Source organism: Camelus ferus, chromosome 35 (genome assembly GCF_009834535.1).
Source record: "Camelus ferus isolate YT-003-E chromosome 35, BCGSAC_Cfer_1.0, whole genome shotgun sequence".
NCBI lineage: Eukaryota > Metazoa > Chordata > Mammalia > Artiodactyla > Camelidae > Camelus > Camelus ferus.
The window spans coordinates 12,298,989-12,325,201 of NC_045730.1; the positions used below are offsets into that span (position 1 = coordinate 12,298,989).

The window sequence follows — 26,213 nt, forward strand, 5'->3', positions numbered from 1 at the left end:
TTCCAGCAGTTTTGAATTAAAAAGCAAATATACATACACACACACACACACATATATATATATATATTTATCAGACAAACCTGACCACTCCACGCACAATACAGATTGCACAAGAAACTCCAATTCTGGTTGCTCATGCAGTCTAAAATCCTGAACTGGGCCATGACTGCCTAGGGCGCAGCCTGCGCGTCTTCTCTGACTCAGCCTCTGTCGGCACCAGGGCTGCTGTGGGAGCTCTGCAGTGATGTGATCTGCAAACAGGCTCTTCCCCTTCCTCTCCTCCCCAAGCCCCGATGGCTGACTGGCAGAACTGCATCATCCTCCTAAACACTGGTACCTTCGGACTGTTACATCATGAAGGAAAGGCTTTCCCTAAAAAGTCGTATTCTGTATTTGTTACTATTTGCTTTTTAAAAAGATTATTGCTTTTTCCTTCTCTCTGGGTATCACAGTCTAGCATTTATACATTCAATGAAATTACAACCTGGGGAGCCATGCCGACTGCACCCCACAACAAGGCTGAGGCGGCATCAGTGAACTTTCCACCCCTTGGTGCTCAATCCAAAGGGTATCTCATGGTCCTTCTGTCATCTCTCAGTACATCTTAATTGTAACAACTCCTTAAATGTCTCATCCTGGGCACCCTGTTCCCACTCTCTTGGTTTCCTTCTTGCTTCCCTAACCATTCCTCCCTTGTAAAAACGAAAACAAAAACAAAAACAAAAAGTGAGACCTTAGTAAGACAGACTTCACTTCAACTGCCACCTACAAATGTACAACCAGGAGCTAATGGCTTAATTTTTAGCCTCAACTCATTCATTTGTAAAATGGAGACAATAACACTTGCTCTCTTGGGGTTTTTAGTATGAAATAAAACAACATCTGTGACATACTTGAAACAATATCTAAGAAACATCTAATAAATGATTATTACTGTCCTTACGATGAGCTTCCTTCCTGTCTAATAAATCAGAATTCTACCTCTCAGATCTCACACTATCCCTTGATGATGTCATCCTCCTGACCCATGAGTTTCATTGTGAATTACTTCCAAACCTCTCTTTAGCCCCACTCTTTCTCCCAAGCTCCAAATCTTCCTGTCTGAATTTTTGCACGTGTCCCTGGATACCTTACGCCACATGTCCAAAACGGAACTCATCTTCCCTTTCACAACCTGCCCCAGCTCCGCATCCCCCCACCTGCATAATGGCAGCACCATTCATCCCCCTGGTCACGCAAAGAGAAACCAGCATAATCCAGACTCCCTCTTCCTTATCTCTCACTTTCCGTTACTAACTCCTGGTGCTCCAACACACAGTAAGCCTGTCCCCTTTCCAACCCCACTGTCACGGCCTCTATTGAGACCCTCGTCAGCTTCCTCCTGGACCACCACAAGTGCCTCTAGCTGGTCTTCCAAACATCCTGTCTCACTCCCTTCTGGAGTCCTGCCCATAGAGGACCACCTGAAGAATCTGAAGCCACAGCTAATCAGTATCTACCTGCCCAAGTCCCTTCTGTTGCTCATTGCTGCCTACAGCAGTGTTTCCCAAGGTAGGGTGTTACTTCTTCTATAGGATATAGAATGTGAATTAGCTACGTTTAAAAAAAGAAAAAAAGAAAAGGCCTCCAATGGCAAACAAGCGCAAAAAAAAACAGGTTAAACAAAAATAAATAAAGTTGCAAGACTGCTCAGAATCAAAGTAGGAAGGTCAGATTCAAAGGTCTCAAAATCTAGAAAGTGAGCCTCCTGGAAAGCTTGTTTTCAACTAGTTTTTCTTAACATCTTTGGTTGGTTTGTTGTCCTCTGTCTTTCACTTAATTGGTGATGTTCCCTAAGGTTTTAACCTTGCCCTTCTCTCTCCGCATCCCTCTCAATGAGCTCATCTATTCCCCAAACTATAATTATAGTCAGTGATGGCTTAACTGACCTCTACCTAACTGACTTGCCAAGAAAACCAAAATTCTCAACTCCTGCTGTAGGAATACTGGCCGACCCATGGCAAGCTGGGAAGATTTTTCTCCAGCCACTTATTTCTGCTCCCATCAAACAAGATTCAAGCTTAACACAGTCAATTCATTTTTGCAGGTATCTCTTTATGTCGGTTTTACTTTTGGTATTGTTATTATGTAGCTTAGATGATACGGAAGCTGATGCAATGAGTAAAAATGAGAGTTGCTATTTCTATGAAAACCTGAAGACTTTGAAAACATCCAATAAAGGCTAGTGTTCATGTCTACATTTCTCTCTTCCTTGGTCTTGTATGTTTCTCTCCAGTGGGATATTAAAACTTCTTTGTAGCTGGAGCCATGGGGCATATTCAGAAACTAAGTTTGCTTCCCTCTGCCAGAATCTTCTCTCTTACCTGGAGAACGCCTACCTGCCTTAGCTTGAACACAATCTTCCCAGGAAGATTTTCCCCAACCTCCACATGAGGTGTGGTCTGCCTGATCTCCTCCTATAAAAACCCTCTCCACACTTGATATGGATGACTTGTTCAGGAGGAGGGCGTAGCTCAATTGGTAGAGCGTGTGCTTAGCATGCACCAGGTCCTAGGTTCAATCCCCAGTACTTCCACTAAAGAGGTAATTAAATAAACCGAACTACCCCCCAATAAAGTAAAATACATGAGAATGACTTGTTCAGTTGTTCCCACTTCCCACTATCCAAGTTCATCCATGGATGCAGAGACGAGATCGTGTCTGTATTTCCTCACTGCTGTATCCCCACTTAGTGTTTGGCACTTAGAAAGCACTCAACAAATAATCTGTTGAATCAGTTAAGAAATATGGAAGGACAACTCCGAGTGGAACAGGAATCTTTGGCACTAGAAGCAGCAAACCTGAATCATTTTAAGATAGAATAATTTTTATTTTGGGGTGTAAGGGGGTCATTATCACTAGTTGGGAGCAAAATACAAATTGCTTCTTTCCTCAAGTGATCCCACTAAGCTGTTGGAGCAGATGGGATTCTAGCAAAATCCCTATGTACCTGCACTGACAGCACGTGATCTATCCCTACCTCGAGATTCTGCACTTGATCTTAGCCGGAAGGCCGAGAAGCGCTTTACCTCGAGGTTCTGAAAAATTGTGAAAGATAATTGGGAGGGGAGGGGAGGGAAGGGTTTCAGACATCTGATTCTCAAAAGCTCCTAGGTGATTCTCATAGACCTTACAGTTACGAACCATTAAACAAAAGTTCAGATCTCAAAAAAGGATCTGGAGACTAAAAGCACAGCTATAATCAAGCTTTTATAAATCTTTCCTAAACACAGTGTGCAATTTAATAATAATAGTGTTGCAATACTAATTTCCTCATTTTGATTATCGTACTATGGTTATTTAAGATGTTTACACTAGGGAAAATCTGGATGAAGGATATAAAAGAACTCTGAACTGTTTTGCAACTTTTCTGTGAGTCTAAACTTACTTCAAAATAAAAAGTTAGTATGAAAAGGACCATGAACAGTCAGAACCCAGTAGCAATGAACATCTCTAAATTCCAGATGTGATCTTGCACATCACTCACCACGAGAGAGAAAAAAAAAAAAAAAACAAAACAAAAAACAGCAGGGCTTTTTAGAGGAATGGCTGATTCCAGGACTTGGGCAGGATATATACATAAAAGCTAACGCTGGGAAATCATACTGGACAGTAAGGGAACTACCAAAGACAATTAGGCTCATATATGAAGGACTTAGGAGGAAGCCTGAAGAGGCTACCACAAGTCAAAACTGGGACAAATGGAGATAGAGTAAGAAACGAAACATCCACCAGTTAATACTAGATAGATAAATAGCACACACGCACACACACACACACACACACACGTCACCTCTGAAACTTGGTTAGGGTACTGATTCACTTCCATAAGTAAAAGGAAAGAATGAAAAAAAAAATCATAGTGTCAAACGATTACTAGATAGTTTCTCAATGTGCACAGTTTACTTCTAAAAAAAATTAGGTAATATGTATCTATAATCCTACATTGACACTTCTCAAATTCAAACAGCTCTGAAAGTCAAAACATTTTTGCAACTCACTGATAGCAAAACCTGCCCTGCCATGAAGCTCTTTCTAAGTCCTTATTAGTATAAATATTCATACATTTTATAGCAGAAATCACTACTCTGATAACTGGGGGCAGTCCCGAAACCTGCCTCATCTCACATTTCTAAAACATGAAAACTTCTGAATTCTGGAAGACCCAAGGGTTTTGGATACTGGATTATAGATCTGCACAAAAAGAACTGGAAATAAGGGTAACTAGACAGCAGGAGTCCAGAAGGAAAAAAAAAAAAAGAACAAGGGAAGAAGATTACAGAGAGCAAAACAGTCTACCCCAGGACTGGGAACATCTTTTCTACCTTCGGTCACTAAGGTCAGAGAAAGCTTTGTAAGCAGGTAAAATGCCAGCCAGACTTTGAAGTACGGGGTTTATATAAATGACAAGACACGGGAAAGGCATTTCTGGCAAAATGAACGTGAACAAACACAAAAACACTTCACACTCCATGTATATTCAGGGGACAACGAAGCTGCCACGTGCTCTGAATCACGCTTTCCCGCGGAACAGTGGGACACTGTGGGGAAAAAACAGGTGTACTTTACATCCTGTTAGAGCCGCTCAGCTTTAACCGAGCTGCAGGCTTCCTTCAGAAAAGCATGTTTATGTGACGATCCATCTGTCACTCTAGAGAAAATGATGAGCAGAAAATTAAGAGACTCTAAAAAGTTATCTTCCAAACCTTTGTCTTAAAGACCATACCTGAGGCTCAATAAATTCAGCACATGTCTTTTTCTCACTAATTTAACACAGTGAAGCAACAGAAGACTCTAGTCATCTGTGTATCATACGTTGATACTTTAAAGATACATAAGTCATCAAGTTTCCCAGTTTGCGGAGAGACAAACACAGGATTGACAAAAATGTCAAGCTATCAATCTGCCACTGAACTGTTTACCATTTGGCTAATCAAATACAAAGTATTTCCATCCAGATGAAATGCATAAATCTAGGTCAAAGTAAAGATTTTCTCCCTAATGTTTTTTTCTTCCTGCTACTAAAGCTTTTATGGTCAAGTTAAGACTTTATCCATCAACTTACTATCTTCCCCTCCTGGCTGGTAATGGTGGTTAAATTAACTAAGCTCTTGGCACCTCAGTGTCCACATCTTTAAAATGGATATAACAGTCAAACCTCGTTTCATGGGTTTGTTTCGAGGATTAAACAGGTAAATAACCAGTGTTAAGGTACTTAGTAAGGGCTCAGTGTTCTCTCTGAAAACCCTAAAAAGTTATCTAAAATCTACTTTGCTTCACTCTGTTTCTAGGAAACAGACATTACAGCCTAGCATTTACAAACAGTATATGAAGACGAAATAAATATTAAGGCTAGCAAATGTCAAGTGCATAAATACCAAAATTATAACTTGAACAAAAAATATTCAAAGGCTGTGACACTCAAAACTGGAGACAAACAGATACATATTGTATGCCAGAAATTAAAGGACTACTAACTTTTTATTCTGATTTACATATTTTTAGGCAAAATAAAATACAGACTTTATATACATCCTTATCAACCCTTTGCAGAGGCTTAATGACTCTTTTATACCCAGCTATTGGGAATTTACTCTGATGGTTCTTTAATTTTAGTCAAAGACCAAAAAATCCAACTGGCCTCTTCCCCTACCAGAAGTCTGAGACCATCTTGGCAGATGGTCTTCTAGAAATATTCGTCATTAATTTAACAAAAACAAATTCACTTTTCCTGGCCTTGCTCGTTCAGATCATCCATAGAAAAGCAAAACCACGCCATAAAACCCTAGCAGTTTTACAGGTTATAAAATAGTAGATGAAGGAATTTAGCAGAAGCAAAGATTAAATAAATGAAGGCAGCTACAGAACCAGAATACATTAAAATATTTAAAAAGAAGAAGAATTATCTGATTTAACTCTTCAAAAAAGAAAGCTTAAAAACAGTATCACTGTTTCCCAGGGTCCTCAGACCAACTTGCTTGTGAGAATTAACAGATTATACAGGTTGACTCTGTAAAAAAAAAAAAATGACTCACTTACATACATACAGCTAGCTATTCCAGCTTTTTTTAAAAACCAGATTTTTGTCATAAAATATACCAGAGGTTCCCTATGTAGAACTCGAATCTATCAAAAACAGTTTGAACTAAGTAGCAAAAATAAGTTCCAGGCTCCAAGCACTAAAGTTGTGTGTTTTACTCTATCCAGACTATATACAGGACTCTTAAAACTCAACAACAACAAAAAAATACTCTATTTAAAAATGGGCAAAGACCCTGAAGAGGCACTTTTCCGAAGAAGATACATAAATAGCCAACAAGCACATGGAAATATGCTCAATATCACCAGTCATTACAGAAATGCAAATCAAAACCCCAATGAGATACTACCTCATACATACATAGGTTGGCTATAATAAAATAAAATAAATATTTTAAATGGAAAATAACAAATGTTAAGCATTTTTTCCTCTGATGATTGATGCAATTCAACATCTTTTCATGTTCTTTTAAACAATTCATACACCTTCTTTTATGGAGTTTACTTTCGCTCATATTTAAAATTAGGATGTCTTAATATTATTGGGTTACAAGAGTTCTTTATATATTCTGGCAGCAAGTCCCTGATCAGATATACATTTTGGAAGTATCTTCTCCCCATCTGTGGTTTAACTTTTCATCTTCTTAATGGTGTTTTTTTACAAAGAACAGAAGTTTTTAATTTTGATGAAGACCAATTTAAAATTTTTTTTCTCCTGTTGGTGGTTTTATGTCCTGTCTCAGAAATCTCTGTCTCCCCCAAAGCCATGCATATTTTGATCTTGGCTTGAAGTTTTGTCTTAGCATTCACATTTACATCAGTAGCCTATTTGAGGTTAACTTTTCTGTGTGAGGTAAACATGGAGGAGCATTTTTGTTCCAGTACGACTTGAATTCACCCCCACTGAATTCAAAGGATCACACAGACATGGGTCTCCCAACCCTGAATTCTTTCATTGTTTTATTTATCTATCATTACATCATTTTACATGGTCTTGATTTTTGCAGCTTTGAGTCAGTATTATAAAATAGTAGTGTAAGTCCTCCAAACTGTGTTCTTTTTCAATCTTGTTTTGGCTACTCTGTCTTTTGCATTTCCATATAAATTTTAGAAGCAGCTTTTCTGTTTCTAACCAAAACAATGTTTAAACGCTACATGAAATTTTAAATAGGATTGAAATAGATTTACACAGCAATTTGTGTCTAAGTCCCATCTTAGTAACAGAGTCCTCCAATCCATAAATACAGCATCTCTCTCAACTTACTGAGGTTGTCTTTAAAATATTAAAGTAATAGTGCTATTATTTTTTGTTTCATTTTCCGACTGTTGGTTGTTAGAACATAGAAATACACTAATTTTTGTATATTAACCTTGTATTCTTGTTGGTAGCCTTCTATCCCCACAACCATGCAGAATTTACTTGTTAGTTCTAGAATGTTTTTTGGTAGATTCCTTGTAGTATTTTTACGTACACAATCATGTTGCGAACAAATAAAGAGCTTTATTTCCTCTGTCTGTTTTTCCTTCCTTCCTTTTATTTCTTTTCTTGACATATCACACCAAGTAAGGCCTCCAGTAGGACCGTGAATAGACGGTTGAGAGCAGACATCCGTACCGTTCCTGCGCTCGTCAGTGAAGTGTTCAATACCTCACCAAGCATGACAGCTGTGGGTTTTTTCATCAATCCCCTTTATCAAACTGGGTAGGTTTCCTTATATTCCCCACTTTCCGAGTCTTCATGACAAATGAATGCTAAGGTTTTGTCAAATGCCTTTTCTGCGTCTACTGAGATGATCATACAGATTTTCTCCTTCATTCTGTTAATACGTTCACGGTTCGTATGTTGTTGCTACATTAAAATGATAAACGAATCTTTCACTTGAGATAACTCCAACTTAATCATGATATTGTAGCCTTTTCATATGTTGCTAGATTTGATTTGCGAACATTTTGTTAAGGATTTTTACATCTACAACCATGAGGGTTATTGTTCCGAATTCCTGTTCTTATACTGTTTTTGCCCCGTTGTTACTAGGCTTAAGCTGGCATCATAAAGATAAGATGGGTGGTGTTCCCTCCACCTCTATTTTCCAAGCTTGTATGATTTCTTCCTTAAACATGTGACACAACATACCAGTGCAGCCATCTGGATCTGGAGTTTTCTTTGTGGGAAGTTTCTGACTCTGAATTCAATTTCTTTAACGCATATGGCAGTAGCCAGATTTTTTCCTTTTTTAATTTCTCCTTGTGGCAGTTTTGGTAATTTATATCTTTCAAGGTGTGATATTGTGATTCATAATAAGAAGTACATACTTGGTCTTCACTCCCATTTCTGGCAGAGCCCATAAAACCCTTGGAATTTCCTAAGTGATGACAGCAACAGAGGTGTCTTTTGTTATGTTAATGAAGTGATGTTTGGAATGCACCTGAGGAAAGGGCTGATTGTCAGGAGAACCACCCAAGTGATTAGAGGGTCAGAACATTCAATCCCACCTTGACCTCGGGGGAGGGGGAGAGGGGGAGAGGGGCTGGAGGTTGGTCCAACCTCCAATGGCCAATGATTTAATCAATTGTGCCTGTGTAATGTGCTTGTGTAAACCCAAAAGGATGAGGTTCAGCGAGCTTGCGGGTTGGTGGCCACATGCGGACTTGGGGAAATGGTACACCTGGAGGGCGCACGGAAACCACACCTTTACCCCATATGCCGACCATGCATCCCTCCTATCTGGCTGTTCCCGTGTTATACTCTTTGTTAGGAGCCCTGTGATCTAGTAAGTAATGATTCTCTGGGTTCTGTGAGCCGCAGTAGCAAATTAATCAAACCCAAGGAGGGGGTCACTGAAACCTCCAGTCTGTAGTCAGGTTGGAAGCTCAGGTGACAACCTAGACTTGCAACTGGCAGCTGAAGTTATGGGGGCAGGTGGGGTGGGCAGTCCTGTGGGACTGAGCTCTTAACCTGTGGGATCTGACCCTATCTCCAGGCAGACAGCATCAGAATTAAGCTGAATTGTAGGACACTGAGCTGGTGTCAGAGAATTGCTTGGTGGGGGAACCCCACGACCACCACCCACATACACACATACACAAACACAAACACACACACATACACACACACACACACACGTCTCTGAATTGGTATCAGAATCCTTATCTAGAATTTGCCCATTTCATCTAAGCTGTCAAATTCACAGGCATAAAGTTGTTCAACATTCTATCTTTTTCAATGCCTTGTGGGCTCTGAATGATGTCCCCTCTTTTATTCCTGATATTGGCATTTTAGGTTTTCCCTCTTTGTTAATCACACAAACTGATTTCTGATATTTGAAACCCTTTTCAGAGATCCCTGTCTCATCTGCTATCAAACTCAAAGCCAACTGGAAGAGACATACCTTCTTCCTGTCAAATATATGCCGAACATTTCACCCTAGTTTGTAGAAATCAAGGAGTATTTCCTCTCTAAGCCATGTGTGTTGGGGTACCCTTGCACTCCCTGAATATATGTGTATTTCAGGCTTTATATACCTGCCTACCTTTTTCCTAGAGAGCCCACTTTCTCCAAACACAATGTTTCAGTAACTTATTTGAAAATAATAGATAAAAAGATTATGGTGATCAAACAAAAAGACAGCCAAGAGACGTAGCGGTAGCCAAGGACTAAACTGGAGAAAATTACTCCTCTCCTAAACGGAAGAGGATTTGCATTCCCCCTTTGTTTAAGGCAGAGGCAGCGGCCGTAGCCATGAACTATGAAGTTCTGCCAATATCCTCAGCTAGGGATCCTAGTCTGGTTCGTGCCACCCCAAGGAAGACACCAGTGGTAGGTCTTTCCCACTAAGTCTAGAATGTAACTGTTCCTACTAGGATGGTTAGGTTGGTTTTTAATCAACTGCACATTTTGCTAAGGCATCATCCGTGCTTTTAGGCAGCAAAGACTCGTGAGAGTCAGAAATAAATGCAGCTAAACAAACAAATAACCCAATTAAAAAATGGGCAAACAATGGGAACAGGCATTTCTACCAAGAAGACTTACAAATGGCCAACAGGTTTATCAAAATGTGCTCAACCTTACCAATCAACAGAGAAACGCAAACCAAGACCACAAAGAGATCACCTCCCCTTCTCAGAATGGCTACTGCTAATACAAAAGATAACACGAGTTAGAGAGGATGCGGAGGAAAGGGAACCCCTGTACACTGCGGGCGGGAATGTAAACTGGTACAGCCATTACGTGGAGGTTCCTCGAAAAATTATCATGTGCCCCTGCAATCCCACTTCTGGGTACTCATCCAAAAGAACAGAAAGCAGGATCTTGAAGAGAACATTATTCAGCCTTAAGAAAAGAGGAAAGTCCTGCCATTTGCAACAAATTGGATGGAACTTGAGGGCATTAATGCAAAGTGAAATAAGCCACGTACAGAAAAAACTATATGATCTCACTTATATGTGGAATCTGAAATAGAGAAACTCTTAGAAGCTGAGAGAACATTGCCAGAGGCTGGGAAGTGGGGAAAATGAAGAGGTGATGGTCAAAGGGTACAGTTTCAGTTACGCAAGAGAAACAAATTCTGGAAATTCACTCAACACCATGGTGCCTACAGCTAACAATTCTGTATGTACACTTAAAATGTGCTAATGGGGTAGATTTTACGTTAAGTAGGTCTTATGTTTGTTATAATAGTTATATTAACAACAACAATAATAATAAAGAGAATGGGAGGAGGAAATGAATACGTTTATGGTCCTGATGGTGGAGGTGGTTTCATGGGTGTATTTTATTCCCAAATTCACTGAGTTGTATACATTAAATATATACAGCTTTTAAAATGTCAACTGTACCTTAATAAACAGATTTTTAAAAAAAGAGATGAAGGCATCTAAAACATTCAGACTCTGAAATATTTGTCCACCTAAGAACTATTGTAATAGCAGGATCTTTCAAGATGCTACTCTTAGACCCCTGTTTAAACAGTTTTATTTCTAAGTCAACTTGAGAAGCCAGGATATTCTATTCGCTCTCAGTGGCACTGTCTCTTAGAAGAAGAAAGCACAAGAGAAGTCTGGTCACTACTGTTACGCCTTCTTCTAGATTCACACCCACTTTTTAGGGTCTCTTGGCAATCAGAGCTTAAAGCATTAAATATCACTTCCTAGCAGATAATGTCACTTCCCCATACAATCACCTTCAAGGACATTAGTTTTCTCCTTCAGATTCAAATCATTCTCTTCGGAGATGCCTAACCACTTTGATTATGCTTTCTTCTTCTTTTGACTGGTCTCGTTCTGCCAGACCCTCTGTGTCCATGGTTTTCCTCCTTCTCCAACATCACTTTCTCTGATGTCAAGGAACCCTGCTTCTTTTGCAGAACTGGTAGTGGAACGCTTTGGTTTACTTTGTCTTTGCAGTATGTTATCCAGTGCATCTCATAACCAGCGAGATTTAAAGACAAGATGGATGGAAACAACCTAAATGTCCATTGACAGATGACTGGATAAAGAAGTTGTGGTATATTTATGTGATAGAATACTACTTAACCATAAAAAATGATAAAATAATGCCATTTGCAGCAACACGGATGGCTCTGGAGAATGTCATTCTAAGTGAAGTAAGCCAGAAAGAGAAAGACAAATACCATATGATATCATTTATATGTGGTATCTTAAAAAAGACAAATGAACTTATTTACGAAACAGAAACAGAACAGACTCACAGACATAGAAAACAAATTTATGGTTACCGGGGGTGGGAGGGAATAAACTGGGAGTTCGAGATTTGTAGATACTAATATATATGAAATAGATTAACAAGTTTATATTGTATAGCACAGGGAACTATATTCAATATGTTGTAGTAGCTTATGGTGAAAAAGAATATGAAAATGAATATATGTATATTCATGTATGACTGAAGCATTGTGCTGTAATGTACACCAGAAGTTGACACAACACTGTAAACTGACTATACTTAAATTAAAAAAAAAAGGGAGAGAGACAAGATGGATTCAATGAACAGATGGCGTGCCTGTTGGTGTTAAATGAGGAAGGGTGTAGAGAGAATTATTTTGTTAATGATTCCCTAATTATTATTTCTGTTAGAATGATTTCTGAAACCCTTCACAACGTATACTTAGGTAAAGACAAACAAATTTTTCTTTCAAAGTAACTTTTCCTACTCTTGATAAAGAGTAAATATGAACAAATGATTACAAAGAAATCATTCTAACAGTTACCTGCTTAAAGAAAATATGCCCATCTGGAAATGACATGAAACAAACTACTTTTATAATAAGTCTAAAAAGGAACAATACCTTTGATATAACCAAAGTCAGAGTTCTATCACTTTAAAATATTTAACTTTTGATAAAAGCGTTACATACAAAAGAGTACAACACCTCTTACTGTAGAATTGTAAAGTGCTCTTTTGACATAAAATGTATTTTATTTGAAAAGGGTATTATTTTGTTATACTAATGACATGTAAAAGAAATACATCTGATTACAAACTGAAGGAAATAATTATAATTTTAAGGTTGAAATTCTCACTGGTTTACAGTCATTTAAATTTCCTCTCCATATTTTTGCTGTTTTCTTTATACTGATTTCAATTTGGTCATGTAATTCCAAAATCAGGATGCCGAAGAACTGAAACCTTGAATGTCATTTAGTTCTGTTGTTCTCAAACATGGAAGATTTACCAGGGCACCTTTTTAAAGCTAAGGTTTGGGGGTCTCATTTCCAAGGATTCTGATTCATTAACTTAATGGAGGGGACAAGAATCTGTAGTTTAAAGGTTGCCCGAGTGATTCTAAAGATCATCCAGATTTGCCTGATTTAAATTCCCACCGAAGCAGGAATCCCACCTGTAATCCCCTAACTGAAGGGCATTCCACCTCTGCCAAGAACACATTCAATTTCAGCTAACTTCTAATTTAACAAAAAGTTTTCTTCTGAATTCTGGAAAGTGGCCCATCTGTCTATCCACTGATCCTAGCCCTACCCTTCATAGCCACACAAAATAAATCTTATCTCTCTTCCATATTACAATCCTTGAAAATATCTTTCTATGGTGCTTTTTTTAAGAGTTTCTTTTCCTCCATTTATAAAATTGATATATATCTCCCTTATGAACAGAGAAGGGTATCTGTAACATATTATTAAATGGAAAATAAGTAAACTGAAAACAGTTTCCTAAAAGCATTATAATAAAGATCTCATTCAAACTGGGTGCCCAGAGTACTTCCCTCCCCTCACATTCACAGGTGCGTAATGTTTCCAGAGGCCAATATGCAAAACCTGAAGGAGAAAGCAGGTCTCACTGATTTCGCTAACACAAATTCTTTTAAATACAGAATCTGTATTTATTGAATAAACACTGGGAATTAAAGAAGTTTAGATAGCTCAACGTTAAAAAAAAAAAAAAAAGATACCTGTTAATCCCCAAGATCACAGTAGCTATGACATACCCAGGAGAAATATCACAAACCCAGCTTTCTGACTCCTGGTTTTCTAGGACACTCTCCACTTTGAGAAGAAAAATCAAGATATTCTTAAGAATATAAGCCCTGTCAAGATATATTAAAGATGAATGCAGTGAACAAAAGAAGAGTAGATGCCAAGAGACTGTTTTCATTAGGTCAGAGAAGGAAAAACAAGTGGAGGGATTCTACACACACATACATATCCCCTGTCCTGCAAACCATGCCAGGTGTCCATTCAGCACAGAGATAAGCAACAAGGCGAAAAGGCAATAAGTAACCAAGTCTGAATCAAAACCACGCCCAGGATCAAACAGAAGGAAGGCCGAACGGTAGCTAGTCTAAGGAAAAAATAAACTCTTTAGCTTGCCATTGTTTGATAGTAATACTTTGTACTGGTCTGCCCACAGGCCTTCCCCAAAACAGATGAATATTCAAAAATATCAAATTTGGGTTCTAAATCTACTATTCACAAATCTACACAGTGGAATTTCTGCGTATTAATAGACAACTAGAAAAAAAAGAGGACTTGTAAAAAACCATTTCCACCACATTAAGTTTCTTAAACCTATAGTACAATATAACCATTTGCCTTTCAGATTATCTTAGACGTATGAAAGGCCATCTTCCAAATTTTATTGTTAAATAAACTTCTGGCACAGCACTCAATATTTTTAAGAATACGACCACTTAAACTGAAAAACTGTTCCGGTGGAAGCAATCCGAAACTAAGTCGAGCAGAGATGTCTTCCTACTTCAAACCAACAGAATATTCAGACGGCTCGTAGTATTTTTACTTCCTTACGGGCAATTAAAATTAAATAAATACTAGAGCAATCTAAGCCCAATAACCTTTCATTTTACTCATCTAATCACATCAACCAGAGAGGAAAACAAGTGCCTGCCATATGGTCTTTCTGTAACAGAAAATAGCCGCCTTCAGCAACAGCGTCTGTGCGTCTGTACGCAGCACTGCCCAGACTCCAGCCAGCACGCTGCCCAGTGGAGTAAGACGACAGGTCCCTTCACAAAGCCAAGGACAAAAGAAACTGAGCATCACTTTTGTACCAGATGATGTGACCCAGTAATAACTAAAGAAATGAGGAAAGGATTAGAGATTCTGTAATCAAGGCCCAAGGGCTTCATAAAATGTGTCACTTGGGAGAAATGACTGCTAAGAAACACTAACAACGTACGGAGAAATTTTCTTAGACCTGGGTACTCACTTTGTTGATGGCTCTTAGCTAGACTACCAGGTCCCACCCAACCCCTCCAAATCCAGACTTGTGCCCCGCCTCTTCATTCCAACAGGCTGTACTTTTAATCCTAACTTGCAGTAGAAAGCTTTTGAGGTGCAGTGGTCTTCTTGCCACTGAGATTCAGGTATACGAAGGAACACACATTTTAAATTAAATAGCAGCGTTACGTTATATTGTCCTATAGCCTAGAATGAATCCTCCACTGCAGAAAACATTTTTTAAATGTTTAAGTATTGTTTTGAATAATGTGTGGTATCTTTTTCAAATAGTGCCTATAATTTTAAGCAGTGTAGGTTTGCTAGAAACCGCATTTTCACAAGACTGATAACATATCACCTATTTTTAAAATCTGTAAATGATGTCTTTTTTATTGTAATTCTGCAATTAAACAAAAAAGAGAAAATATAAAAATAATATAATTCCTGGATTCTCACCATCCAGAATTAACAACTGTTAACATTTTGCCATAGTCAATGATCACTTTTTAACCTACAATGAAATATTTGTGACATTAAAAAATTAAAAATATAAGGAACATTCATACACTGGCCAGTTGTTTTAAGAAAGAAAACATCAGACATACAGTTGGCCCACTGTATCTGAAGGTTCTGTATCTGTGGAGTCAACCAATGGAGGATCAAAAACATTCAGGAAAAAAATTTTCCAAAAAGTTCCAAAAACAAAACTTGAATTCGCTGCACACTGGCAACCATTTACATAGCACTGACATTGAATTAAGTGTTGTAAGTAATCTAGAGATGATTTAAAGCAAAAGGGAGGATATGCAGGCTACATATAATACCCTTATTATATAACACCCTTTATATAAGGGACTTGAGCATCCTCAGATTCTAGATCCACGGGATGGGGGGACTGGAACCAGTGCCCTGTGGATACTGAGGAATGACTGTATTACCTTTTTATAGTCTCCCCCCCACCTCAGTCTGAGTCCCTTCCCACTAGTCTGTTAATTATCATTATCTCACCTTACTGTGCAAATTATCATACGTTTGTACTACACACTGTCTTGGTTACTGTTGCTTAGTAACCAGCTTCCCAAAGGTAAGAAAGATGTGAACAAAAATGTGAACAGCCATCCTAATGGAAGTGGAGGCCTAGGAAGACCCTGCGTCTCACTCTGCACACTGTTGTACAATCTCAATTAAGTATTCACGTATTACATGCCTAGAGGCAAACTCCAGAACATTTTGGAAATTTTTCTTAAATCTTCATTCATTCATTCATTTAAAAAATATATTTGAGGGCCTACTGTGTGCTACGCTCCCTTCCAGGCACAAGCAATACCAGGTAAACAAAATGGACAAACCGTACTCTTAACACTTACATATATTTCTCTGTCCAAAGAAATAAGCCAAATCAGATGGAGAAGCATGTCAGATGGAGGTTTATCGATGGGGAGAAAAAGCGAGGAAGGAGGACAGATTGTGTCATGGGGAGCAGGGGAAAAGGGCGTTCAATGAACTGATTCTCCCACAAGGTGACTTCTAAGTGAACCCGGAGGACACCTGGGGGAAGGTGTTCCAAGGAGAGGGTACCCGAGTGGGGATGCTCCGGGGAACGTTCTGCTTGTGTACCCACAGAACAAGAGTTGTTTGTACCTGATATTTACACCCAGGAAACTGAGTCTGGAGAGGAAAAAAAATGGTCACACTGAGTCAGGAGGAACATGAAGACTTAGCAGGTCAGGAAGCTGTGGCAACTTCAGAGACCGACAAGGCAAGAACAGTGAGGCAGGACAATCGGGTGGTCAGTGTGCTGGAATCTAAGCAAACATTTAATGAGAAGTAAAGCCCTCCCTGCAGGTTCACTCATTCACGGGACACACGTTTACTGAGCATCTACTGTGTGCCGCACACTGCAGAAACCGATGTGGTCCCTGTTGCTGTGGGACATGCAATCCAGGGGAACAGAGGTACATAAACTTGTAAGTGCCATTCCTGATAAAGCACAGGATGTTTGAGGATAACACACGAGAGCCAACTAACCAAGTCTGGAAGGTCAGGGAAGGCTTCCTGGGGGAAGTAATCTTGAAGAAAAGACCACAACTATAGTAAAAATCAGGAAATGGGTAGAAGTGGAGGAGGGGAGACTGGAAGGAAAGATAGGAGAAAACAGGATTTGTAAGGATCTGAAGTGAAGAGAGACATTGTGATGCCTGGCAAGGAGGGGGAGGGGGACTGAAAATCATACCGGAAGTACAGGAGGTGACAGAGGACATAGGAGAAGGGCGGGCCAGATTAGCAGTGTCCTTTAAGACTTCTCTTAGGAGTTTGAACCTTATACCAAAGGCACTGGGAGGCCAGAAAACTGTTTTAGGGCAGGGAATACAATAATCAGCTTTCTGTTTCAGGAGAAGCATCCTGCAGAGGGCTGAAGGGGGCGAGGCCAGGAGAGACTGGGACACTACTTAGGGAGCCTGGTGCCTGATTCACGGCCACTGGAAGCAGCTGACCTGAACTCAGGGACCGGCAGTGGGATTCACTCGAAGGTAGGCTCGACAGGACTTTGACTTGAGGAAGGAGGAGAAGGGGGTCAGGGATGGTAGCCTAGCTTCTCACTTGGACAGACAGGTAACTCCTCCCTAAGAGCAGGAAGTCAGGGAGCTGGGCAGGGTGGTGCTCAGGGTAGAATTTAAGTTTGAAGCACCGGTAGGCTATCGGAAAAGAAAAGAAAGAATTAAAGAAAAAAAACTGTTTGGCAAATAGGCAATTGGCTATCTAGGTCTAGAGAGCAGTCATAAAATCTGAGATAGAGTAGTAAATTAGGAATCACGGGCATGCGGACGAAAGCCCTGGGAGGGTGTAAAGTGAAACCCGGGGGTGAGAAGGCAGACAGCAGAGGAATGGAAACGCCTGGCTCTGTAAAAACCAACATGAACGAGGCAGCAGAGCAAGAAGCCTAAAGGGAGAGAGCAAGAGAGAGAGAAGGAGGGGGAAGGGGAGAGGGGGAGAGGCAGAAAGAGATAAGAGACTGACAAGGAACAAGAGTCTGGGATAAAAGCAAAGGGTAAAGTATTCCAAGAAGAACCGCAGAAGTATGAATTTTTATATAAATGAACTCATGCACAGAAAATGCATGAATTATTCTATTATTTACACTATTCCAAAATCAACCAACAAATATTTTTCATTGGCTTATAATACATTTCAGTTGTAGGATCACCTTAGCCTAGCTGAGGAAATGAAACATAAAATCAACTAAGTTAACGAGCAGGAGTAAATAAGTCTGTTCTAATAATAGACAGTGAAAGTGCTGAACACTTGGACAACCCTCTGGACTAGAGATAAAAAAGTGAAATAAATGTCAGAAATGGGAGAAACAATGCAGTCTACAAAGCTTTGGCAAGAAAGAAAGAAAAAAAAGAAAAGAAAAAGGGAGGAAGGATGGAAGGAAGAAAGAAAGCGAGCCAGTTGAACCTTAAAGAAGAAACACTATATGATATGAAAAGGGGGATAACACCAAGAGGATTCAGAGTCTACACAAAGTGATTTGGTGAGCAGAGTTATGTGAGGCTAGGTGTCACGGATCAGGCTATATACACAAGTGCACCCCCTCCCCCCAAAAAAACACTCATCTGGCTCAGAGTGAGCGAAGCCAATTTTGAAACATACATCTTTAGATGTGCAAAGTACATAATTTTGTGTGAATACCACTGTGCTATCCTTACTTTGTAACGCCCAGATATATTCTACTAAGTTGTCACAATTCTTTAGTTGAAGAGCTTTGTTTGTTATTTGTTTTGGAACCTTCCAGTATAGTCTTGCGGGGTGGTACCTACATTTATTCATACAGCAACACAATTAGATTCTAATACTTAAGATGAATAAGAAATTTCTGATTGTAAACAAAACAGCAGACCTTATTCATGGAAGGTGGAGTTAGCCAATTAGACAAAGCAGAACACAGGGACTCTTACTTCACTACACTGATTTCTTCTGTTCTGCAAAGTTAATTTTTGGCTGATTAATACCATTAATATTAAGATACATATGCTCATCTCTTTGTAAGGTAAAAACACATACAAATTTATTACTCAATTCAGATTTAGGAACACAGCAATTGGTTTTTAAAAATTTTTTTAAAGAATGACAGTACTACTCCAGAATGTAATTCTAATAAAAACACAAAAATCAAGTGCAGTGTTCAAAGACTTAAATATTTATCAACCCAAAGTTGATACCCCTAGTATTCCAGTGGCAACTCTTTTTCTTTTCATTACTAATAAATATTCACATGATTAAATGTGCATCGGGATTATCAATGAGACAACAAAACAGAAGCAGTAATTACACAAGTTCCCCTCATTCCTTCCTCTGAGATTTTTAAATGTTTTCTGACAGCACATAGCCCCTTTATTTCTACTTGCATATAGAATCAAGGCAAACTATCTGCCTATTCTTTAAAAAGCCAAACAACATCATAGTTTAATACCAAACTCAAGTACTGTATATATGGTCTCTAAATGTGCAAAATACAGGCAATACAGTGTTTTCTTGGCTCCCAAACTAGAATTACTATGGCTATGTTGGCAGTAAGGTCTAAATGAAAACAAATTTCACACCCCTTAAAAAAAAATACATAACTGTCATTGTTAATAAAAGCCAAGTATACAGCTGGAAACACTGCCTTCTAGCCAAGGACAAGATGTGTCTATTATAAATACTTGGTTTCTGGGATATCCCTTAAATGACCAGAAAAAAAAAATCAAATAACATTAGTTCTTGCAAATACAATGCAAACAGCATGCTAATTAAAGTATTCACCAGACAATGACTTAGGACCACAGCACCTATCATTATGGACCTACAATACACAGTAAGCCATCGCTAAGTTGTAGGTAGGCCTTCCAAAAGGGGTTATTATGGTTCACCATAATCAGAGGATTGTGGTGTTATGCTTAATCACGTTTTTACCTGCATGCAGGTGTTTACAGGTGTCGAGAAATAAAACAGTTTCTAACTGTAAACCTACAGTTCTAATACATAGTACAATAATTGCACACTGTACCTACCTTGCTGTTTTCTGCATAAACTTCCTAATCCAGTATGGAGTAAGAAGCTGCATGAAGCAAGTCCCTCTGCCTGCTTTACCAACCAAAACTTAACCTCTGATTCATTTTTATTAAAATGCCAAAACTCACACACTTAGAACTAGACCTTGATCCGATGACCATGAAGTTCAAATGTAACACTTACAAGGCACAAAATAAATCATTCTCACTGGGGGATGTTACTGTTATCTGAAGTAATCTTCAACCTTCCCATAAAAATACAGGCCTCTCAAAAGCAAAGTCTAAAGGAAAACAATACTCAGTACATTTAGCTAAGCAAATTACAGAAACAACCAATAACGAAGTAAACACAAAATAACTGTTACAGAACTCCAGATGTAAGGTGGAAAACAGATGGGAGAGGCAACAGGGCATAGGGGTGCCACAGATCAAAGAATTTCCTCTTTCTGTCCTGCCTGCTCAAAAAACTCCAGAAAGCCTGGTGTAAAGCCTTCTGGACCCTTCCAAAGATGCTGCTGGTCTGAAGGCAACGCAAGCCAGCTGACAGCCCAGGCAGGATTTCTGAGCAGTGAAAATAAGGGCATAAATTAAAAAAACGGGAAAGGCAGCGGATTTTGACAGGAGTTGGAATTACAGCTCCACAAAGCAGTTTTCCAAGGCTGTGCCTAAACTGTCCCTGGGAAAAGACCTGTTTTTCTACCCAAAGCAGAGATCTGCAGCACCAACAGCCAGGTCCGTCCAGGAGCAACATGCATACCAACTGCCCTCTCTCCACCTCCAGAGCAAACCCTGGATACACACACGAAATGTACAAAGCCACCCTTTAACCAGCCCAACTCCAAAAATACTGGAGGATGGGAACTGAGGGAAAATAAGAGGCTTGGAGTATTCCCAGCCACCTAAAAAGGGAGAATGCCGCGCTCTGAGGTGACCAAGACGGGAACATTTCAAAGCAAGAAAAATGTCCTTGCAAAAGAATCAATGGAAGTTCCTAAAAACAAAAATGGGTACGTCTTCACCTCCCTACTGGTCAAGCTGGAGTACTCCCACCAACCAGACCAAAGCCCCCCAAAGCCTCTCTTAGGCTCCGGAGGGAGCTGACCCCCGCATTGGCAGGACAGCTCACAGATACGGGCCACAGCGGGCTGGGCAGGGATGCTGCCTCCGCACTTACCTCGCAGGCCAGGGACCCGCAGGCCTTGAGCTTGTCACCATCTTTCTCCGGCAGACCAGTCCGACGTGTGGCCATCATTTCATTTCAGATTACAAAGAAGGGACCAACCCGTGGGAGTCCACATTGGAGGGAAAATGCCACCACACACCAAAAAGGTAAGAATTCCACACCAGGCTCCTAGGAGTTGCAGGGCTAGTGAGATACACAACGCGCCAGGGAATGAAGGTTTGGATGAAGCGCCTTCGGAATGCCCTGATTATTTCTTCGGACTTCAACTGACTTCACCGTCTTCGTCCATTTCTCCAGACGTAAAAAACAAAGACAGGTTTCCCTGGCAGCTGATGATGCCAACTGCAGAAATCGGTCCCCTCCGTCTTAGCGCTACTCCCGAGTTCAAGAGCAATTTGAAAGCGTCGTGAAGGCTCGCCCAAGGAGACCTTTCCTAGAGGAGGGAAAAGTTAAAGGGCATGAACTTTCTCCGGATGCTAACCTTAGCCTTGCCCACAGGTCTACCCCAAGTTCGCCTTTCCCACACTTGGAAAGACAATTCGGTCCATGCTGATGAGTTGCACGTATGAAAGATGAATCTTCTCATACAAGAAAGGAAAGAAAAAAGGAAAAATCTTATAAATTGGGGGGGGGGGGATGAGAAACATCAGAACTGCACAACGGTTGCCTCAAACACGCCTGGCTGTTGGGCAGACTTCACAAAAAAAAATAAAATCCCTCTTCAAGTTCATTTTAATTCATGTATTTTCTGGGCAGAAAAGAGGGAGTGTATGTTCTCCTACATCACCCAGGGAAGTCTGCTCTCCCCGAGACTAAATTGGGTAATAGTTTTTCAAAAACCCTCGTTGCTCGCCGCCACCTCCGCCGCTCCCCAAAATAAAAACAAAAAGCCAGGCGCGGACGCAGCCAGCGGCTCCGCCGGCGTCTCCAGGCGAACTGGGGGACCCGGGGCGCCCGCCCGCCGCCCTCCGCCCTCCGCCCGGGCCGGTGTCCCCGAGGAGGCGGCTGTTTTCCTTGGCCCGCGGCGGGGCTGGGCGGGGACGGCGCGGGGCCGGGCCGGGAGGCGTGCGCCGCGCCGGGAGGGACTCCCTCTCCGGGGCATTATTCCGGAGCTACAGAAATGAAGCCGCAGCCCCAGCAACTTTTCTTCAGTTGCCGCGCCCCAAACTACGCCTCGAAACGATCCCTTTCCCCGTGTCCCCCTAAGGAAAAAAAAATCGGAAAAAGAAAACTACCACCCACCCACCCACCTACCACTGTTTCCCCCGCCCCTTCCAGAGGCGGGTCGGGGATCCTGAGCTCCCGGGAAGGGCGGCCCAAATATGTACTTTCAAAAGCGAGTGGGGAGACCCGGGGGAAAGGCCGAAAGCGAGGGGGCTCACCCTTCGCGCCCCGCCTCGCCGGGCTTCCGAGGCGCGGCGGCGAGCGGCGGCGGCGACGGGGACGCGGGCCGGGCGCCGGGCCCGGCCGGGACGCGCTAGGCCGCAGGCGCGGTTAATATTCATGAGCGGACGGGACGCGCCCCTCCTCCACGGCCGGCCGGAGGGACCCCTGCGCCCGCCGCCGGCCTTTGTGCCCTTCCCTCCTCCCGCCGGCCCTCCCTCGCTCCGCACACGCGGGCGCGGCCCCTCCGCCCCCGCCGGGCACCCGCCACGGCTTCCTCCGGCCCCGCGCCAGCACCGGGCGGGGTGGCCTGGGGTGGCGGGAAGGGAGGGAGCCCGGGGCGAGCCCAGCTCTCCTTCTCCACCCGCCCGCTGGGCCGAGGCGAAACAAGAAAGCAGACACGCACCGGAGGAAGCGCGCCGAGTAGATCCGCACAGGGTCGGCCGGCCCCCGGACGGCGCGCGCAGCACGCCCGGAGTGCACGGGACGGAGCGGCAGGACGCGCCGGCGCTGCCAGCTGCCGCCGCCGCCGCCGCCGCCGCCGCGCTCCGAGGCCGCCGCCCCCGGCCGGCCGCTCCCAGGCACCGCCGCGACCTGCCCCGGCCGGCCCCGGGCTCTCGGCCGCCGCGGGAGGGCGTGGGGCGGGGCGGCGGCCGCCGGACTCTCCCCTCGCCGGGCCGGGCCGGGCCGGGCCGGGGCCGTGCTCGGGCGCCCGCAATCGCCAAGTGACAGAAGTGCCTTGCTCCGCTGCCGCGCCGAGCTGTTTCCCGGGGGCGGATTTCTCGCTTCTTCCTCCCTGGATCCACCTCCTCCCACTCCACCTCCTTCCCCTCCCCTCCCCAGGGGAGGCTCTGGGGCTGAATATTTTCTGTCTTGAATAATACGGTCCCGGGAACCGACGCTGGAGAAGGGGGATTAGCCTGGGGCGGGGGTGGGGGGATGCTCGCCAAGCCCCTCCCAATGGGTGTCGGGACCTGCAAGCCCTCACTTCCCCCCAACACCCCCTCCCAAAAAAACCCCAGACACACAAAACCCTCCTCGCCTTCTCCAATCTTCCGAGCGCAAGCGGGAGCTGCCAGGAACCCGGGTTTCTACTGGGGAAGACTCGGAGCTCGGCGTCAGGGCCGGGGACGGGGGCGCTCATACAGCTAGACAAGCATCATTGGGGGACCACAGGTCCCAGACCGCGGCGGACACGTCTAGGTTTGTTTTTGCCCCTTTTTGCAGTGGGAGGGGAGACAAGCTGCGGTGCGGGGTGGGACTTCAAGATAAGGGAGTGTCCTTTCACTCCCGACAGCAAAATAGCTTTGCTTTGCGGGGGGAGGGGGGCCGCAGGGAAGCGTCGTTCATTCAATCCTTTGCCCTTTTTACATCTTCAGGGCAGCCGAACAATTCGAAGCGGCTAGCGGAACTGAGGAGAGGAGGCGACGCTCTCCACCCCGCAGGTCGCAGCGGTGCCGGCTCCGAGCACAACCGCCGCCCCTCCCCGCCCTATTCCGGGCCTTCGCCCCGGACCCCGGGCGGCTCGCTCCGCCCTGCCGCGCCTCACAACATCTCCCGCTGCAAATGGCCCAATCGGAAGACGCGATGAGAGAACGCCAGCCAATCAGGGGCTGCTGACTCAGGCTTCCCTCCACCCTTTGCCCCGCCCCCAGTAGGAAAAGCCACCGCCCCTCGGTCTCCCCTTGCCACCCCGCCCCGCTCGGGGGGAGGTGTCTCAAAGCTCATGTCCTCGCCGGGCTGAAGTGGGGGAGCCCGCCGAGGCGGTGGGGTTTGTCACCTTGTCACCCTCATCCTCGCCTCCTCCCAGACACACCCTTCCTCCCTTTCCCAGTCCTCCTGCTGGTGCTGTTGAGGGTCATTTTTATCCTCATGCTGGCCGGGAACTGCCAGCTATTGTGTCTGATCTGCTGCCACCACTGTCCTGAGGGAAAAAGAACAAAACCAAGAAGCTTTGGGGTCTGCTTACCTTGTCCTTTCTTAGCACTCTCTCCCCTGAAGATTTAGAGACACCTCCCCGCTCCACCCACCCCAACCTCCCCACCCAGCTCTCCATCCGCTGCCTCGGGTCCTGTTTCTCTGTTGAGAAAAGACCGAAAACCACTCCCTGGAGCCTGAGTACCTGTGCCTTCGTTGTTCAGATCTCCCTAAGAGTGGGAGGTGCCCAACATTTAGAACAGACAACTAAATCCTCAGCCTGAACGGTTTTTGACTAGATCATTTTTATATGGCCATGAAATTTGCATGTTCTTGACAGCCCCTGACAAAACTAGTCAGCCAATAATAACAAAGAAAAAAAATAGGATAAAACGGAGGGAATGCCTGCCAGTCAGTTGGTAATTTACTGAATGGTCCACTGGGCTAGAGCAGTATCCAGTCCTGGATACTGTAGAGTAAATGAACTAAAAGTGAATAGAAATGCAGGGTTCAAGTAGGGAACCTCTAGAGGGCTTATAGAAAAGGTCCAGAAAGGAAAAACGATTTTAAGCACAAAGCAGCTCTTACAAATGCAGATGAGCGTGCATGACATAAACTGAGTACCTCACAGCTGAGGATGTCTAGGGTTAAGGTATTTGTAATGGAAATTTTTATAAATGTTGATTTTGTAAAAGGCTTTCAGTGTGGTAAAGGAGACTAAAAGTTGGCCGTGGAAGGAGACTATGAAAAGGAGGTAAAACACGTTTCAGGAATTGTGGGAAAGTAACCTAGAAAGACATTTCTGTAAGAGGTAAATGGACTGGGATTATAGTCTAGCGCCATCATTTACCACGTGACCTACAGCAAATTATTATGTGTGAAAGGACTGGAGCTATCAAGTAATAACAGTGACTGCCATCTATGTAGCTCTGCCTCCCTGCTGAGTAGTCATCCAAGAGCTTTACACACAACTTAATGAGATAGGTATGTCGCAGAGCCAGGATTCCAGCCCCGGGGCTGGGTAGGGTCCAGACTCTACACTTCTCTCCACAACACTATCCTACCTCTAACACAGTTTTTAATAACAATAGCTACCATTTACTTAGCTTATTAAATGCTGATCATTGTGCTTTGAGGGTAACATGTAATCCTACTTCTGGGATCGGTATGATTACGTTGTTCTAAAACCTGAGATTGTTTTTAAGAACCATTCTAAGTTGCATGCCATGTGCTATTCTAAGTTGCTGTTGAGTATTAGGCTATCTAGATGGCGAAGAGGGAAAGCCCAGAACTAAAATTTGGGAAACCTGGGTCCTCCAAGAAGAACAGCACCTTCCCTCTCTTGCTGGACTGCTGAGAGCATCCAGTGAGACCATAGATGTAAACGAGTTTTAAAAATGTAAAAATATTATTCCAATTAAAATATTATTACGAAAGAGGGGCTTGTCTTGTTTCCCCCTAACAGGAACCCTATGCTTTTATAGCATGTCTTTGGTATTTATTAGGAACATATTAACCCAATTAAAAATTAGCTCTATTACTTTCTGAAGACATGCGCAGTAACAAGACTTTAATAACTACTGAGCTCTCATTTTGATGCTTTGAGTAGAGCAAAGTGGATGCCCTCTAGGGAAGTGGCAGCCATCCGCCAGGCATTCTCCATCCTAAAGGCTGACTGTCTGATCTGTGGAGGATGCCGGACGCTAATCAAACTCTTGGCTTCTCTTCAGCTGCCCATCTTGGGTGTTTCACTCATTAACACTTTCACCAGAGGGAGGGCAGGAGAAAGGAAACCCAGCCAAACCTAAACCCTGTGGCTACTTGTTAACCTGCTCCACTGAGAGATTCGGTGAAACAATAGGTTTGGAGATCATAGTAACTAAAACAAG

At 42.8% G+C, this 26,213-nt stretch overlaps 1 protein-coding gene and 1 long non-coding RNA gene across 2 annotated transcripts in view; one reads left to right on the forward strand and one right to left on the reverse strand.

The window, feature by feature from the left end:
- ARHGAP21 (Rho GTPase activating protein 21) overlaps positions 1-22,398 on the reverse strand; it is a 119,501-nt gene extending 97,103 nt beyond the window's left edge. Inside the window, 2 exon segments of the mRNA XM_032473852.1 lie at positions 21,016-21,457; positions 22,279-22,398. Coding sequence (XP_032329743.1) covers positions 21,016-21,093 — 78 coding nt within the window. The 5' untranslated portion in view covers positions 21,094-21,457; positions 22,279-22,398.
- Positions 22,399-22,813: 415 nt separating this feature from the next.
- On the forward strand, positions 22,814-25,760 carry LOC116661553. The gene is made up of 2 exons (XR_004317451.1): positions 22,814-23,610; positions 23,787-25,760. It is a non-coding gene; the product is annotated as an uncharacterized LOC116661553 (long non-coding RNA).
- The last annotated feature ends 453 nt before the right edge of the window (positions 25,761-26,213 follow it).